The sequence below is a fragment of the Malania oleifera genome, chromosome 7 (assembly GCF_029873635.1).
Source record: "Malania oleifera isolate guangnan ecotype guangnan chromosome 7, ASM2987363v1, whole genome shotgun sequence".
Taxonomy (NCBI): Eukaryota; Viridiplantae; Streptophyta; class Magnoliopsida; order Santalales; family Ximeniaceae; genus Malania; species Malania oleifera.
The window spans coordinates 104,616,767-104,636,183 of NC_080423.1; the positions used below are offsets into that span (position 1 = coordinate 104,616,767).

The following is a 19,417-nucleotide window of genomic DNA, read 5'->3' on the forward strand; positions in this document are numbered from 1 at the left end:
CCAGAGTTCTATATAACAACCCAAAAACGAATACTACAACTTCCAAATATCCATATCCACATCCAGGATTTAAAACATAACACAATACAAATACATCTGTATATATATACTAGTTACTCACACTACCCCAAAAAGAAACCACCAAATACAATCCTAGCCTAGGCCTTCAAACCCGGTCTTCAAAAGAACCTGAAAAATTGTTAATCCACTAGGGTGAGACACTTCTCAGTAAGGGTAGAATAAATTATAACAGTGTGTGACAAATAAGTTTTAATATTTACATATCAAAATAAACTGCTTCTTATGTAATATCAATAACAACTGAGAAAATGTACCATTAATAACATTCCCAACATCTAATATCATACACACATCCAATATGCACAAGTACATAATTTTGATGCAGGCGAAAGTCTCTAAGGATAGGGAAGATTACCCGCCCATACAAGTAGCTTCCCTCTGTTCTGGTACTAAAAAACTACCTACCAGAGCACTCACCTTACTCAATAAGCCCTCAGGTGAAGAATTACCTTGCCGCCAGTATACACATCTTTATTGTTTTAAAGGCGAAGGTTTCCGAGGATCGGGATGTCTACCTGCCCAGACAAGTAGCATCCCTTTGCACTAGTACCAAGAAACTACCTAACAGAGCACCCGCCTTTCTCAGTAAGTCCCCGGTGGTATGTTTACCTCGCCACATGCACACACATGCATTCACAATGTGCTATACCATTATTTTTATACTATAATTAAATTCACATGTGCACAACACATCCACACAGGAATCATGCATCTTATATTTCATCTTCCAATGTCCTCAGTACACGGCCCACACAGAACAACCGCGTACATGTCAGTATGTGGCCCACACAGGCACCTACGTACTTCTTATCTACATGTGGCCCGCACAGGCACCATTATCCACACAGGCGCCATGGTCCACACAAGATATAACGTGGCTCACACAGGCACCACTACCCACACAGGGTACAAAACATGGCCCACACAGGCGCCATTATCCACACAGGATATAATGTGGCCCACACATGCACTACTATTCACCAGTATCCAATCCCCATGAATTACTCGTCGTACATCAGTAGAACAAGCTCCTCGACCTACCAATGTGCTACCTCATATAAAGACAATATGACAAGCTCCTCAACCTGCCAACGTCATAACATGATTTATATCTAGGCAATATAACAACCTCATCATGCCAATGTTATATTGAGATGCGTACGAATAACCACACCAGTTAATTCACACAGATGCATCAATGCATTTTCACATAAGAATCCAACAGATCAATTCATTTCCCACACAGTATCCCAACAGATCAATACATTTTCACACAAGAGTCAAATATAAAATTCATTCATCATGTCATAATCATTCCAAACACCCCTCATGTAAGCCCAAATACCACAAAAATTCATTTTCAATTTATTAGAAAGTAATTGTTCTCATGCCACACAGTTTTAATATCATAAGCAATTATCCCCAAATATAACCTTAAACCAAAATCATCATTTTTCCAATAATCAGACTATTCCGAAAATCATATAGACAAATAATAAATTTCATATGCTCGTAAATAACCGGTTTACCTTAAAAAAAATAATGATATAATTTATTCCCCCTTACCTGATTCCCTGAACCGTGCCTGCAGGACTCCCAAGATTATACTCGTGGCGCTCACCCGAACCCTGATTCAATCAAGTCAACCCCAATAAAATATTATTTTAACATTTCCTAATTTACAATAATTAAATACCAATTAATTTCTAAATAACCTATTTATCCTAGTTCTGGAACTATTCCTACAACGACCCCATGAGAAATTCGCTCTACTAGATTTGTAGAGAATCATCCCTAGATTCTCGTGGTGGTGTCCGATCATTAATTTGACTTAAAATTTAATAAAAATTAAGACAAGAATGAGAATTTGGCTTATCCTAGGAGATATGCCCACATTACTCCTACGACAAATCCACTTTAGTAGATATGTCGGTAGCGGAGAATGGAGTCTAATGGTATTTTCAGATTTTCAATTGGACGAGAATCCACCGTGAAATCGTAGAAAGAAGAGGAACGGAGAACGTGAGCTGAGAGAATTTTTTTTTCTTTTTTTTTTTCTCTTTCTGTCTGTGCCAGCGTGAGTTCCTGCTTCTGTTTTGTTCCAGGTGCTTCCATCAGAGACTTAACCACTAAGTCTCTTTTTTTTTTCTCCTTTATCCAAACTTTACTTTTATATATACTTATATATATATATATATATATATATATATATATATATATATATATATATATCCAAAATCCTCAAATATCTTAATTTAATTAATTTTCTTAATAATAATTAATTAATTAATAATAATATTTTTAAAAAATTTTTAAAATTTTTTTTTGGGTCGATACATTAAGACATACTTGGACAAAAGTCTATAAAATATATTAAGTTTATTAAAGATTAAAACTTGTCCAAGTGAGTTTCTTCTTGATTATAAGATATCTTGAATTAAGAAACATATTTGAAAGATCGTTTAGATATCTTATATGCTTAATATGTCCTTTATAAAATATTTTTTGACTTTCTTAACATTGTAGGACATAAAGCTCATTTAGACACAAATGGGACCAAGTATGAAGATGTTTATAAACCATGATGTTTGAAAACTTGTCCATTTGAAAACATGCTTGAGTTTAAGATTATTTTGACAAACTCTTTAATTTAACTTTGAAAATCATGAATGTTGAGTTTGTGATTTTAGTGCAATCCTATAAACTCATATATCCTAGTATGCATGTGCATTGCTCAATTCTTACTCAGAAATCATGTAGAAACAAAATGCAAGAGTTACAAAAAGTCCCTACCACACACACAACTCTTATTACAAATAATTCTACAATTAAGCTTCTGGTTGTGCTTGGGTCCTTCCGAATACGTGTCCATTTGATCTTTCCTTCTTGACGTCTACTCGGTCCGATCTTTGCCTTCGATCCAGTACTTTATGTATGAGTACATGTACTAAACATGATCTACAAAGATAGGAAAACACTAAGAACAACATATAGGTTAATATCATCAAAAATACATTAAACAATGATGTTGTATAGGCCTGGCAAAACGGGCGGGCGGGCCGGGTTTGGGCGGGTCACTAACGGGCCGGGTCATAAACGGGCGGGTCATAAACGGGTCAATGTTAAATGGATCACACACATGTCAACCCTAACCCGCCCATTTAATAAACGGGCGGGTAACGGGTCACCCGTTTAAAAATATATATATTTTTTATTTTAAAATTTTTAAAATTTTCATATAAAATGACATTTTTTTTTTTAAAAAAACTGCATTTTATTTATTAATTTCTAAATGAAAAGAACATAAAATGTAAAAAACAATACATCCCTTTAATGAATACAATTTTTTTAAAAATGTAAAATTAAAAAAAACACGCACACCTCTAAAAATATTAAATATGCATAATACATGCATAAAATATTTATATATAAATCTAAATTTAAATGAGTCCCGTAATATTTACATATAGAGCTAAATGTAAAATATTTAATAAGTTCATTCATCATTCATATTTTTTTAATTCATGCATTATGCATAACACATGAATCAAATATTCAAGTCCCACAATCAAAACATAATCTTAAAAAATATAACAGTTAAATATTTAGAAACAAAACCAAATTTAAATGAGTTCCATAAAAATTCACAAGATTACAATTTTCAAAAGATAATAAAAAAACTTAATTAGCCATGATTGTTTGTCGAAGCTTCTCCCAAATCATTAATCAAAAGATTTTCAAATTTGACTTCTAATTGTTCAGCTTCTTCTCTTTCTTCACTTGGATCCACTGCAATGACAAGATAAATAGATAATAAATAAGAAACAATAACAATTGACAAAGGATATGAAAGTAAATAAAATGTAAGTATTGAAATTATTGAAATAATATTGGAAAAACTCAAAAAAAAAAAAAATGCATACTTGCGTAACCAAACAACCAATTTCGAGTTGTTATCAATGCTCCTGCATTTTCTAGCAAAAGTGATCTTCGATATTTGTTAAGAACCTGAGCTCCAATGCTGAATGCAGATTCTGATGCAACGCTTGTGATAGGAATAGTAAGTACATCACGCGCCATAAGAGATAAATCAGGATATCGAAATCGATTATCTTTCCAATACCGCAATATATCCATTTCAGCATGTTCCACACGATTTAGCATAGGCTCTTCCAAATATAAATCTAATTGAGATTTTTCTGTAGTAGCACAATATTGGCTTTCATAAAATTCAAATTCCTATCATATATTAGAATAGAAAAACAAACAATATAAATATAACAGCTAAAAATAATATATAAAGTAAGAAATGACAAATTAGAAAATATAAATGAAGTTACCGAAAGCTCATCTCTAATGAGATTGTCACTACCACCAGTACCCCCAGTAGATGAAGTAGTAGATTCCAAAGAAGATTTTGATTTGTTTGCATAATCTTGGAATAGAGAGTACAACTTTTGACGAAGGAGATTTAGCTTTTGCCGAGAAGTGGATGAATCAATCTTTGAGTAACAAAACTCGACAAATTGAAGCTTGTAACGAGGATCAAGAACAATTGCAAATGCCAAAACAACACTATAACACTTCCAATATTTATCGAACTTCTCTTTCATTTTTGCAGCCATACCATTAACAATGCAGTCCGGATTTTCCATTGTTTCAAGTAAATGCAATTGAATTTTCCATATATTTGAAAAATACAAATTAGATGTAGGATAATCCGAACCCGAGAAGAGTTTTGTCATGTCGTAAAATGGCTTCAAGAAATTGCAAATGACCTCAGCTCTATTCCACTCTTCATTGACGGACAATACTTATAATTTGCATCAAGTAAAGCATAATGAATTAAAGCCCGTCGATATATGAGTGCACTTTCTATCATCATGAAAGTTGAATTCCACCTAGTTGGTACATCCAAGCGCAAACTGATTGAAGCAAGTATACCAACTCGTTTAATGCACTCTTCAAACTTAAGTTTTCTTCCTTCTGAACCCTTAATGTACTTGACACTTTCTCTAATGTTATACACAACACGTTCAATCACTTTTAAGCCTTCTTGAACAATAAGATTCAAAATATGAGCACAACACCTTACATGAAAATATTCACCGCCACTTACTAAAGGTGCTTGCAAAGACAATTGACTTGAAAGAATATCTTGCATACTATCATTAGCAGTTGCATTATCCAACGTGATGGAAAATATCTTGCTATCAATACCCCATTCCTTCAATACACTAAATGTTTTTTCTGACAAAGCAACTCCTGAATGTGGGGGTGGCATGTGAGAAAAGTTAATAATTTTACTATGCAATATCCAATTTTCATCCACAAAATGAACTGTAATGCATAAATATCCTTCAGTTGTAGGAGAAGACCAACAATCAGAAGTCAAATACACTCTACCAAAAGCACTCTGTAGTGTAAGTTTAAGTTTCTCCTTCTCCCTTTTATGTATTTTCAATACATCAGTTTTAGCAGTGTTCCTAGCAATTGGTTTAACATCAGGATTAAGATATTTATGCACATCTTGATTTCCTTCATGCTCAACCCATGAAAAAGGATAACAATGTTTTATTACAGCAATTGCCATCTTCTCACGATAAACATCTTGCTCAATTTTTTTCGCATGAAGTTTGGTTCCGTAATCCATGTGCATCTACTTCACATCATAGTTATCACGTAATGGACAATTATTAATGTGGCGTCTCAAATTTGCCGTCCCATGAGTTGAAGCATTAGCAACATATTCAGCCCCACATTTTTTTACATTTTGCCTTCTGTTTTCCATCAACATCTATAGGTAACAAATAGAATTCATCCCAAGCAGCTGATGTCTTTCTACGTTGTCTCTTTTTGTTAGTGCCATCATTGATAGAAGAACTGTTCTTTTCAGATTTATCTGAAGATGGAGTAATATTACACTCATCATCAAAATCCAAGTTTATGGTATCCATTATTTGCAATTTGTATTATCCCTAACAAAGAATAATTTTTTGGATACGCTGGGTGTCTTGGGCTTTCGCACCAGACTAATTCCCTAACAAAGAAAAATAGTTAAGACTTCGAAAAATTATAAAATAAACAAAATAATGAAATATTTAAACAATAAACACAAATCTGTTATTGGGTGTATGTGTGTGTGACAACAAATTATTTTTTTATTTTCTGTAGGGAAACACAAAAAACATTATTATAAAAATTTCTTTTGTTATTACTTGATTTTCATTCTACTTAACTTGTGAACATGGTAGGATCCTTCTTGTTTTCTTAATTTATTTTATTTATCTACTATTTATTTATATACTATTTATTCATCACAAATCTTATTCATCACAAATCCATGGTGGCACTGGCATCATCCATGAACCAAACAAGTTACAAGCCAGTAAATTAGTAACAGTAACAGTAAGGCACTAAGGCAGTAACACTGTAGCAGATACATGACTGCAGAGAGAGAGCCTACAAAATAAAAAAAGCTTGACAGTAAGTTACCTCTGCAACTCACCTCTGGAGCTGAAGCTGATGCAGTAAGTTGCTGTGGTCACTGGTCCGTGGAGCCTGGAGGCGACGACTCGAGCAACTCACAACACCGGCAGGTCCGGCAAGTAGCAGCACACCAGAGGAGAGGAGAGGAGACTCAGGAGAGGACAGGTCGGGGCAATCCAGCACGGCGGCACGTTGCAGCGCACCAGATCCAGAGGAGAGGAGAGGAGAGTTAGGAGAGGCCGAGAGGGTGAGAGCTTGAGAGACTAGAGTGGAGACTCGAGAGCCGTGGCGTCACTGGCGTGGGTTAGAGACTTAGAGCCCTTACGGTTTTTTTGTGTTGATTGAGAGTTGAGACTCTTGAGTCTTGCAGGCCTACTGTCTACTGAGTACTGAGAAGTGAAATGCTGAAGTAGTGAAGCCTGAAGCGTGAAGCACTGAAGCCTGAAGGGCGGCCGAAGGCATGTGCGGCTGTGCCGTGTGCGTGAAGTCAGGACTGCAGGCTGCAGCGTGAGTGTGAGTGACAGTGAGTCTCTGAAGGCTGAAGGCGAAGGGTGAAGCGTGAAGGCAAGCTGGCGCTGGAAGCCTGGAAAATTGGAAATAAAAAGAGCTATTTAGGATTCAAAATAACGGGTCACCCGCCGGGTGACCTGCCCAAACTCGGTGAACCCGTTTATAAACGGGTTAACCCGTGACCCGCCCAAATATTAAACGGGTTAATTTCTTCAAATCCGAACCCGTTTTAAACGGGCGGATCCGGGTGACCCGACGGGTCTAACCCGTTTTGCCAGGCCTAATGTTGTAGTCACCAGGGCTAACAATATGTATATGAATATGAGTACATTTACTATGAATTCTCAGTTAAATTAATATTTATATGAAATGATATGATATACTAAAGTTCATTTGCCACACACTGATAATAATTTATTCTCGTTTACTGAGAAGTGTCTCACCCCAAAGATCTTAAACATTTCAAGAAATATGGGTTGCCAGGCGAAGCGAGCTCCGAGATAAAGGATGAGTAGATTACTATAGTCAGGGTATGTTTTTATTTTAGGACTAGGGGTATGTTTATAAAATCCTTGGGATATCAGACGGATTCATTTGAGGGGTTTGTATGTATATTTTTGGAGTTTTAGTACTCTAGTATTGTACATAAAGCGTAGGTGTATTATGTTTTCTGGTGCACAATCAGAATGTGAATATGGGATCCCTGGTACCCCACCTTGGGCCCGGGTTGTCTAGTTGATTATTATTAGGGCATTAGAGGTATATGACAAAAAACAAAAAACAAAAACAAGGCGTCACAAAAAACTATAAACAATGAATTTTGTTAGCCTTAGTGGCTACATAATCCTAAATGACATATTTTGATGATAACAACCCATTAGTGATTCTGAGTTAAACTAATCTTTGCAAATCAAGTTAGTACAGGAAAAACATGAAGGTACTAGATTAAACGCAAAGATCAAGTGAACAATCAAGAAGCAAAGATCAAAGCAGACACTCACTCAAAAGAACTCAAACACAACCAACTAGAGCAAATGTAAATTCATATGTATAATGGGAAGTGTTTGAGGTAGGAATGATTTGTAACTCTTGTAGTTCTAATTTGAGCAAGTTTATTTAGTAAGAGTTGAGCAATTGTATATGCATGCTAGTCGATAGGATATCAACAAATTCATTAGAACAAAACTTAATGAGTTTTCAAATACAGAATATCATATAATTAAATGTATTTTCATAAGGGATAAGTTTTAAACGATATTGGTATTACAATATTTCATACACTTGGTCTCGGTTTAGTTAAACCAAGATTAAGTACCCAAAGGAAAGAAATAGGAAAAATCGTTGATGGTTTGACCAAGTGCTGCAACAATTTTAGACAGCAGGCTAAATTGATTTTGGCTTGGAGTAAACCATTGACAGTTTGGGGCTAGTTCTCAATATATTTAATTGTTTTAAATTCCCAACGGTCATATAACGGTTAGTTTGTCCATTTTCCTATAAAGACAAGTCCAAAGACTTGTTTAACAAGTACTCAAAATCTCTCTTGCCTTCTAAATCTTGTATTGATTCATTGAGGTTTGCATTGTATTAAATATTCGCTCATTCAAGGAGCTTTGTTTGTATTTCATTTTCTTCTTGTAAGGGTTCTTTGTGCACCAAGGGTTAAAGGGTTTGGTTCCCTAGTTTGGGATCTTTGGGAGCAATAGAGATTGGTTCCCATGTGAAAGTTCTTGGTGAACCGGATTGCAAGAATTCTTGGTGAACCTTGCTGAATGGCTCTGGGTGAGTAACGTGTAAAGGCTTCTTCGCCAGTGAAGGAGGTTGATAGTGGATTGCAGAATCCTTAAGTGTGTCTCAAGGCGTGAACGTGGACAAAAGACTAAACCACGTTAAAATTATTTGTCGAACTTTTTTTCCCTACTCTTTTATTTATGTCTTGTGCATGATTTTTATTTTATATATTGTGATATAATTGCTTGTATCTTGTCAAAATTTATATTTTGTAGAGAAAAGTGAAAATACGCAAAAGAGTCTATTCACCACTCCCTCCCCCCTCCAGACTCGACTCTAAGGCCAACAAAATTCACTTAATAAATTGCATAAAATCCAATTTGTTTATTATGCATCAAGTTTACATTGTCTCACTTAAATTGCAATTGGAACATTGCATACTTCTTAAATAGTCGAATGTGGTTCCTCTTTAGTAATAGAATGACAAATAGGGTTCTTCATTTTTCATATTTTTACCACTTCCATTTGCAAATTGCAATGTTTTCTATTGTTTTACAATTTGTTGCTAGTGATAAAACCAATATTTAACCTATTTATAGAACTAAAAATAGAACTCTTTGAATGGTAAAATGGATTTCCTCTTTTGAACTAATATAACACACAAAGAATTCATCTTCATATATCATGTGTCATATTTCATCTTCCGTGTTTCTTTTCTTCTTTTTTCACAATCTTGACATTTTTCCATCCTCACACATCTAATACTTAAATTTTTTATTTACACGTTTAATAATTCTAATTTTTTAAAAAAATTTCTTCATCAACAAAAAAAATAAATGAAATAATCAAGTGAAAATAAAATAAACCAAATAGGGAACCCAACATCTAAAATATATGATATCCGCATTGAACGCATCATTTGCAGATTTGCAAAAGGAGCTTGCACGAGGAAGACCCGACAAATCTTTTTTAAATAAATAAAAAGGTAAAACCAATTCGTGTATGCCTTTCTTGTGATAGAAGATAAATAAATAAATAATTTTAATTTTAAAAAATAAAATTTTAAATTTTAAAAAAATAAAACAAAAAAGGAAAAGTGCATAGGTGTTCATTTCAAGGTTCAAAGTGGCCGCATGTGTGGGCAGCACGCAGCCCAAAATATTGGAACAAAAGAACCAAAGAGACTCACATGTTTCTATGTGATTTCTCCAAAGTTTTTTTTTTCCCCGTCTCCATAAAATCACATATTAAAATATGCCCAGCAAGATTTTTAAAAAAAGGTTTCCCACTGGCAGAAGATGCGCAGAATGATGACATTGTGCAGTATAGTTTGAACCAGCTTGAATGGTTTAAGCTTAGGGAAAATAAAGCATATAATATTTTAAAATTTTAGGCATTCAATTCGGGAAATTGATAATACTAAAAATATTTAAAAAAAAAAATACTTTATTAGCATAATAGGTTTTACAAAACCTCAAATGCCCACTCAATTTTTAAGGATGAACCAAACATGAAGGTCAAACGCCTTCAACTCACATTGTAGTGAATTTTCTGTTGTCCTTGTAAGAAGCTCTTATAAGGTTGGCAGGCAGGGGGAGTTGGTAAATTTTTTTGTTTCTATTTTTTGGTATGCAAAATTTTACTGATTTTTCTCCATCAAAAGGGGTTGTCAATTTTATTAGAACACAAAGAAGAGACTGCATATATATAAACCGAAACATACCTGCAATGAATTGGCGAAATACAACATATCCGAGACCAATCGATCGTCCCCGCAACCCCTCAACACAAGCAACACCAAAGCTGCATATTGACAAATCTACAAAAGTCTGCAGAAGAATCCCCCAATTTGAAGATAACTGGCTGCGACTTGGACCTCACTGGAAAACTGCACTGGCGATGGCACTCAAATAACCTCCCAACCTTGGCCTACCTGTCAGAAATTTGAGGTAGAGATTATGTAAGAGAAAAAACGAAAAATAACCCCGGGGCTTGGAATTCAGAATTTAGATTTGGATTTGTGTCAATTTGTATAGAAAACAAGCAGTACAAAAGTATAACGAGTTTTATTTAAACTCAAACAAATCTAAATTCAAGATTGAAAAATCATGTTACTAACACAACTTTAAGCTTTACAAATTTACATCAATTGTGTTTCATATTTTACTTGAAACGTTGCTGGCTAGTTATATATAGTCAACATCTACAAGACACAGGAACATTTGCCAAATTCAGTATGATAGAAACACAGCTAGTAAGCCCGGCCTTGCTCCCACTTGTAATTTCGTTCCACACATCCAGGAGGTATAGCGACTCCAAACAGATAAAGCCATAAAATAAATCCATGTTCCCTCTCCTTCCATATTTTAAATATTCAAATCAAAACAATTTATATAGAAAGGGGCCCTGTCAAATATTTTTCAGTTTCCTTTTATGCACTCCATTTCTCAAATCAATTATAATCTCCAAAAGTTGATGACATCCAACCTGCTTTTGATCATGATTTGATTCACATCCTGAGCTCCCACACCCTAATCTCCCCATCCAGGCTTCCGCTACAAACCAAAACAGCCACAGCCCCTGGCATCTCCCTGGAAACCGCTACCAACGACTTCACTGGCCGCTCGTGCCCCTCAAGCACCGCCAAGCACCCAAAACCACCTGCCACCCCCTGCTGCCAGACCCTCACTGTCCGATCTGATGATCCACTTATAAGCAGACAGCCCACATTGATCAAGCACAGCACTGCCCCAGTATGCCCCAAAAGCTCATCCACAAGCACCATGTGCTTGTCACTGTCCTCTTCCCTCTCCCACACAAAAATCGACTGGTCACAACTCCCTGAAAACAGCAACGATCCATCCCAGTTCAATGCAAGCGCATTCACCGTGGACTTGTGCTCCTCTAGTGTGGCCATGAGACTATGTTTTCTCCTCCCATCATCGCCAACAACATCCTTCCCCCAGACCCTAATTCTCCCATCCGCCGATGCAGTGTAGACTGTCCCGGTAACGGACACAGCAAGGGCATTTACGGCATCCTCATGTGCCCTAATGGACTCCAAACACCGGTGATCCGATGCCCGCCATATCTTGAAACTCTTGTCCCAGGAAACTGAATAGACTAAACCCCCTTGAACAACCAGCCCCGAGACAGTGTCAGCGTGTTTGATCCAAAGTTGCTTCTTGTGACGCCGAACCCTAACATAGTTCTTTGGGGAAACAGAGCGGAGCAATCGGTCCTTCATGGTGGGGAGAGTCGACACAAGGTGGTGCTCTCGACCCGTCGTTGCCGATATCTGCCAGACTCTTATCTTGCAATCTTGGTGGGCTGTGAAGATCTTCCCATCGCGGTCAAAGGCAATAGACTTGATGGAACCAGAGGAGGTAGAGTCGGTGCAGCCAAAGGTGTCGATGCGGGCATAGCTTGTTAGATCAAAGACGTCGATTTGGTTCACTGAAGCAGCATAGAGGAGGTTGCCATGGACTGCAAGGCAGGTGATCATGTGAGGTGTTAAGATTTTGATGGAGGCAATGCAATGATGGGAAATGGAAGGGGGTTGAAAGGTAATTTGAGGAGAAAGGAGAGGTGGTCTAGTGGGTTGACGCGAGAGACTAATGCTGTTTAATGTGGAAGAAGTTGAGGGGCTTTGCATTTCAGGAGAGCTGATAATTTCTGAGGATGAAGATTGGACCTCCATTGTTCAATCTCACCGCTATAAGCTGAAGGTATGGGTGGTCGCTCAGCTTCATGAAAATATATTGGCACTTGGCAGCAGCATGAGACAAGAAAAGGGGGAGGGGGCGTGAGAGAGTTAAGAAACAGGAATGGAGGGGGCACGTGGAGGAAGGAGGAGAGGGGATGTGATTGGCTAGGTGGGCTAGGCTTTGAGTAGGGGATCTCAAGGTGGCCGATGGAGAATGGACAATCGATATTTCAATTCTGTTTGGTCCAGACATGCTGGGCAGTAAGCCTTCTTATTCAAACTTAATAGTATCCACTAATTGAAGGTAACCTTTCTTTTTTATTTTTTAATTGAAAGGTGTAATTGAAGTATTAAAAGTTAAGTTAATTAAGTTACAAGGACAGCACTGATTTATTTAATTAATCAAGTTTTGCTCATGGCATCATGGTGTGGCACGACGGAGGGAAAGAGAGGAAAAGAAGAGGCGAGGAAGATTAGGGGGAAGAAAAAGAGGAGAAAGGAAGAGAAAAAATAAATAATAGGAGTGAGAACAGTGTAAGAGGGGTGCGGGGAAGAGAGGAAAGAGGAATTGGAATGATTTTCAACTCATCATAAAAAACTCTCTCATTATATGCTAATTAAAATAATCAAATAATTATTCCAAGGAACTAAAATGTTTCAAATTCATAAAATTGCAATTAGCATAACAACAATTGAATCTTAAAATGCTAATCTTCACTGTTCAGTTAGCCAGCATCATCATCCAGCTCCTTTCCATTCAGCATCACTCTACCTAACTCCAAAAACTTGCCTTGAGAGTTAGGGTGATGACACAACTCTAAAATTATTGGTTTAAAATAACCAAGAAAATGTCTCAAAAGCATGATATGTAGTAGTCTGATAGTGAAAATCATTAAGTAGTAACAGAAAATGGTAGCTCTAAATGTAGTGTCAAGTCAAAATTAAAAGAAGTTTTCTTGTGAGAACACAAAAAAGCTAGCAGTGACTCCCAACTAGGAACATTGATGAGGAATCTATTTCACGTAATCATAATAATAATTAAATATTAAAATATCAATCTTTGTAATATCCTCCTCTCATTTCTGCATCATATGACAGGGATTAGGGATACCTAGGGTCTTAAAAATTAATTTGTCTTCTGTGGACTAGGTTTCCTGTTCCTGAAATTAATTAAAAGGCTTCAGTTGCATAATTGAAGAAGCTAAGCAAACCCCCTGAATTCCTGGGATTTTGTTACTTCGAAGGATTAGCAATTTAACATCTGGCAATACATCAGCCTTGCTTTCATCTAATTCTCTATTATTTTATTTATTTGTCATTAATTAATACTTAATTTTTTCTTCCTTTACTGATTGTGCTTTTTAGGGCAGTGGCTGGTGAGCGTGTGGTACTCAGTAGCTGTCACTTTAAGGTAGATTAACAATGTATATATAGAAAAATGCAGAGGTGCAATTTAAAGAAAAAATTAATAAATATTTACAAGGGTGATCCCTCCATATATATATATATATGTATGTATGTATGATTTGGGATCATCCAGTCTCATATTACTAATTTGCTACATCAAGTAGGCAGGCCCATTTATTGACTAGATTAATCCTAAACTCCTGTCAAAGAACCAATTCTGCTAAAATCCTAAGCTGCTAGGTATTACTCCAAGAATGAATTTTAATTATATCTAACAACTGAGTGGGCTTGTTTTATTGTTATGTTGCCAATGTGGCAATATAAGATTGAAATAATCTTTTGTAGCTATTTTTCAAATGAACCTTCCTAGTTTCACTATGGTCGGCTTAGGCCTGCCTCAGTCTGGTTTCCGCATGCCTCTCCATGTTATTGTTGTTATCTACATGTGTTGATTAATTTGGACCTTCTTTCTCTTTACTTTTAATTTATGGATGGCTTTAATTGGAGTGGACTTTAAGGTATACATATTTTTTCACAAAGCGGGTTTTGCTTGCTGTTAAGAATAAAAACATGCATGGTCCAAAAATGACAAGAGCTCATAAGGAAACATCAATAAACTATTCAATGTCCCTACTAAAAAAATGCAAATATATATATGTGAAGAACAAGAGTCCCAAAACAAATCAAATTAAAGTTTCCCAAAGCACATGCACCATGGTGGATGGGAGAAAATCATGCTAGGATGTTGATTACAGGCCCCTTTTTTGGAGAAACGTGTCGCCCTATGAGCCATCCTACACACACAGAAAAGTTTGGATGAATTTAATATAAGATTTTTTTAAGAATTAGGTTTTGTTATGGTGTGTGGATTTTAGCGAAGGCACATGTTAATGATTCTGTAAAGCAGTATTTAATTGGCCCAATTATGATTGTGGCTCATGTGATCAGACGTTTATTGGTTGAAATTTGGAGCTTCTGTCTTAGATGAACAACTGCACTTCAATCCAAATAGTTTTGGAGACAGTGGGGGGAAGGCAAGGCCAGTGCTTTAAGGACACCTACCATTGCTCATCATTGATGTTGTATCGGTAGGTGTTATTTTACAAAGTTTCCTAGTTTAATTATACATCAATGAAAATATTAATTTTACATTGTAGATATTTTTAAGAAAAATATTGCCTGCATGCACTAAAACGCCTAGTGGCTTACTGCTATAGGTGGTAGACAAGGATGGGCCAAAGCCTGTCCTCCATTGAGATTGTGTTGGTGTGGCAGCTGCTCCGAAGACTGATAACGAGTACATGTATCAGATATATCACTTGATGTTGACCCTATGAATATAAAAAGTTTCCTCCAACACCCTGAACCCTCGAGTGCAGGATGATTCTAAGTTTTGTAGTCTCTTTCTGAATAGTGAAAACTCCCTTAGCATCTTTGATCCCTTCTCACACCATAGATGGTTTGGGAGGCTAACAGTGCATTAAGGCTGTGTGTGTGTGTGTTACTATGTTTCGCATATTAGGGTTTTGCAGGACTATATTGAGCTGAAATGGTAATAATAGTTATCGTATCTCGTCAACATAGGTTAAGGATCTCCCCTTCAACAATCAAGCCCATGCATAAATTGCATCAAACATGGTTGATAAAGAGCATACGAAGCCTATCTACTCTTAATATACAAAACAAACTCACCCTCGGTGTGACAAATCCGGTCATCATCAGCTGGCTAGGTAATCGAGTGTAACATCCCAATCCTTATCTATCTTTTCCTTTTTTTCATCCCTTCTCCAGCGATTTTGAGATGTAATTTGAGCAATTTTGAGATCGATTGATCTGATTAAGCAGTATTTTCCAAATGACACAGGCGGCGGCAGCATTTTCCACCGGTTCTCCCTCTGCAAAGTTTATCGATTGCCAGCAGCACCAACACAGATCCATCTCGAGAAAGCATTTTTTCTTTTCTGAATTGAACTGAGATTCGTGGATTGCAGAATTACTTGAAGGGAAAAAGGGATTTGGGTTTTTGTTTGTTGATCGTTTTGTTCTTTTTTATAAATATTTCTTTGAGTTCAAAACTAAAATGGAAGAAAAAATGAATTTTTTTAGTGAGGGGAAATGAAGAAAAAGGGGAAGAGGCGTTGTAGGGCTGTAAACAAACTAGATTGATCACGAGCGGCACGGGAGTTCGATTTGGTAAGGGTTTGTTAGGACTCATTTATTATTTAAATGAGCGAACCTTAAGTCTAACTTTTAGGGTTGATTTGTAAAGAAGTCAAGCATAAGTATAGTCACACTCAGTTTGTTTCAGTTCGTGAATAACTCGATAATTAGCTTAGATGCGATCATTTATTAAGTTCGTTAAGGAGTTTGATAATAAATTTGTTAGGTTGGTCTAATCCTAAGAGTCCAATACTAGCCCAATTGTCTAATAAAAAAAGTATAAATTTTGAGTCATTTATAAAATTTCAATTCAAACTTGAATCCCGAGTCTAAGCAAGCCTAAACCAATAATTCTATTCTCAAGTCAAGTTCAAGCACAACTTTCTAAGCTCAAACTGAGTCGAGCTCTAACTCTACCAAGTTGAGCCTAAGCATGCTAAAACTCGGCTCGGCTCGGCTCGGCTCTACTCATTTGCCATCCTAGGTGTTGACGGATTTTTGAAGAACATATTAATTTGAAGATACATGCGCCACAAAATTCATATTATGGGCATTTTTATCAATCTATTATTAAATAAGTTATTTATTACGTACAATAACAATTATCATATCTCATGATAAAAATCAAATAGAATAAAAAAATATTGTATTTGACAACCTAATCACGTCATATTTTATATAATTAATTACATTCTTGTGTTTTAAATAATTTTAAATTAAAAAATATTTTTCATTAGTTATTTAATACCTTTTTTTATATTTCTTCTTTTGTTATCATTGTGATATAAAGAGTTAGTAAGTGCGCCACAAGTTCACAATGCAAGAAATAGGTATCATGTTTGTCTATGTCCCTTATTTTTAATTATTAATCTTATATTTGAGGGCATGAATTTTAGATTTTGAATTTTAAATTTTGCATTTTGAATTTGGACAATATAATTTTATATTACATTTTATTTAAATCTAGAAGTTCAAAATAAATTTTGAGTCTTGTATTTGGAGAACATTAGAATTCGAGATTTTTCAATTTTGACAAAAATTAAAAATTAAAAAACTTAATTTTATTAACAGTATATTACCATAATTCTTTTACATTCATAAAATTTTAAAAATTATGTAATTTTTAAATAAAATTTTAAAATATTTTTAATTTTTAAAATTAAAAAAAAAAAACATCCAAATAGATATTCATTATAGACACCTAATTTTAGTCAAGCCTTATATAGCACAACTAGCTTCAGTCTTTGGGCCTCAGCTCCAGCACATACACAAAAAGCCCAAGATTAAGTAGTTTCAATCCAAAGAAAAGCAGGAAGTCCCAAATCCCCTTGCAGATATATATAGATTAAAACCCAACCCTTAATTTTGAATGAGAACAGTGTGACCAATCAATTTTAAGATGAAATCTTTAACTCTATCAATGAATGTCATTGAATGCATTTGAATTAGTATTTTGAACATACATGGTTAGCTAATTTCAAGACTTTACGGTATTAATTGAGGACAGGTTGGGCACGAAGTTGGAATTCATCCTGAATAGGTGACACATGGCACATTCTGGCATAATGAGCGCTAGTTGAGGTGATGTCAGCATAATGTCACTTGCCATATATTCATATTTGTCCAAAAAAATTATAAAATAAAATATTTTGAATAAGTTAATCTCAATCTTCCTGGTGGGCCACAAGTCATAATCTTATGGTGATATGTGGGAATATAAAGGCCATCCAGGCACTATGTGTCTCATGGCACATGATGCAGCCAATTGGAGTGATGTAATGCTCAAGTCGATTGCCAGGTGTCATGCCCCTATTTTTTCCATAAAAAAATAACCTATGAATGGTTGTGGCATGTGATAGGAATCTTGAAAGTCATTTTGTGTTTTTTGCAGAGAGTTAGATCGATGTCACGTTAGTAATTTCAAGGAGGTTGGGTGCGCTAATTAGTAAGCGACACGTGATGATCTCTGACTATTTAGGGTAACGTCACAACTAGTGCCATGTGGCACCTTCCCCACTCTCGTTTGACTTAGGTCAACTCGAGTTAATTTGTTTATCGATTCAACTGATTTTTGACTAGTTTGACTGATTGCATTGATTTTTTTTCCTTTTTACTTTTAGAAGAATGTTTTTTAATTCTTAATAAATCATTAAAATTTCATATAAAAAAAAGTAAAACTTGCAGAAAAATACCAAAAAATTCTAGAAAATTTAGGAAGCATTGTAGGAAATTTTGAGTCAAAAAAAATATTTTTTAAAAAATTATATATTAAAAATTTTTAAAAATAGAAAATTTTGAGAAAATTCTTTAAAAATCTTTTAAAATTACTATTGAATTGCTAAAACTTAAGAATGAAAATTATATGGTCAATTAAGGATGGTGTGATATCGTAATGAATTTGTTGTGATATAGATGGAATAAAAATGAAGCACAACGGAATAAATACAACAAGTAAATGAAACACAACCAGAAAATGATAAATGGCAAGAACAACAACATGATTTATGTGGTTCGACAAAACGTACATCAATGGAAGTAATGACACACAAATTTCTCTATGGAAATCTCAAAGCACACAACACACTACTCAAATGATCATTCTCTCTATCAATATATGCCCAAAATGACATATGTAATAGTCCCCCGGAAGTTTCTATTGACTCTATGAGTCTGATCCCGTTTTGATTATAACAAAACCATGTTTCTCACCTATGCACTAAGCTTCTTGAACAGGTTCATCCTTAACATGCACTGATGGTAGAAACTCAAGGAAACCATACGGACTGCAAAGATCATGCTTCATATATATGACATCCGAAGAAGCAAAAGAATGAAGATCTATTTGATATTGTATTTGCATTCATTTTTTGCTTGATCTGTAATATAATATGGTCTGTAATAATTGCATTACATGCAGGATAGGACTAAATGCTCAAGACCATAGATTGACCTTAAGGATCACTGTTCGGTCGATCGACACCGGATTTTTGGGACTAAGTAAAAAGACCTTAGATAGACCCTAAGTCCTTGTACAAACACTTAGAATAATCCCCACTATCAACTATGTAATCAGGGGTGAATTTAAATTAAAATCTGAACCTTAGCTTAAAATTGTAAGGGCTTCGGATGACCAAACTAGGCAAGGTAAAATGCCTCCGTCGACCAAACGTAGAAAAGTCAAATAGTTGACCAGACTTCGGGCGACCGAACCAAAATGAACTGAGTGTTCACGGCTGACCGAATTCAAATCCTGACTTTTTCCAACATCCTCGGGTGCCCGAACTTCATGTTCATTTCCACTTCGGGTGACCGAACTTAAGTCTGGGCGAGTGA

At 35.5% G+C, this 19,417-nt stretch overlaps 1 protein-coding gene across 1 annotated transcript; it reads right to left on the reverse strand.

The window, feature by feature from the left end:
• Positions 1-6,635: 6,635 nt before the first annotated feature.
• Positions 6,636-12,389, reverse strand: LOC131160025 (protein JINGUBANG). Its single transcript, XM_058115310.1, has 3 exons — positions 11,299-12,389; positions 10,535-10,744; positions 6,636-7,153 (listed from the first exon to the last, which is right to left on the reverse strand). Exon 1 carries the CDS (start codon positions 12,314-12,316, stop codon positions 11,321-11,323), a length of 996 nt encoding a protein of 331 aa, XP_057971293.1. The 5' UTR covers positions 12,317-12,389; the 3' UTR covers positions 6,636-7,153; positions 10,535-10,744; positions 11,299-11,320.
• Positions 12,390-19,417: the final 7,028 nt, after the last annotated feature.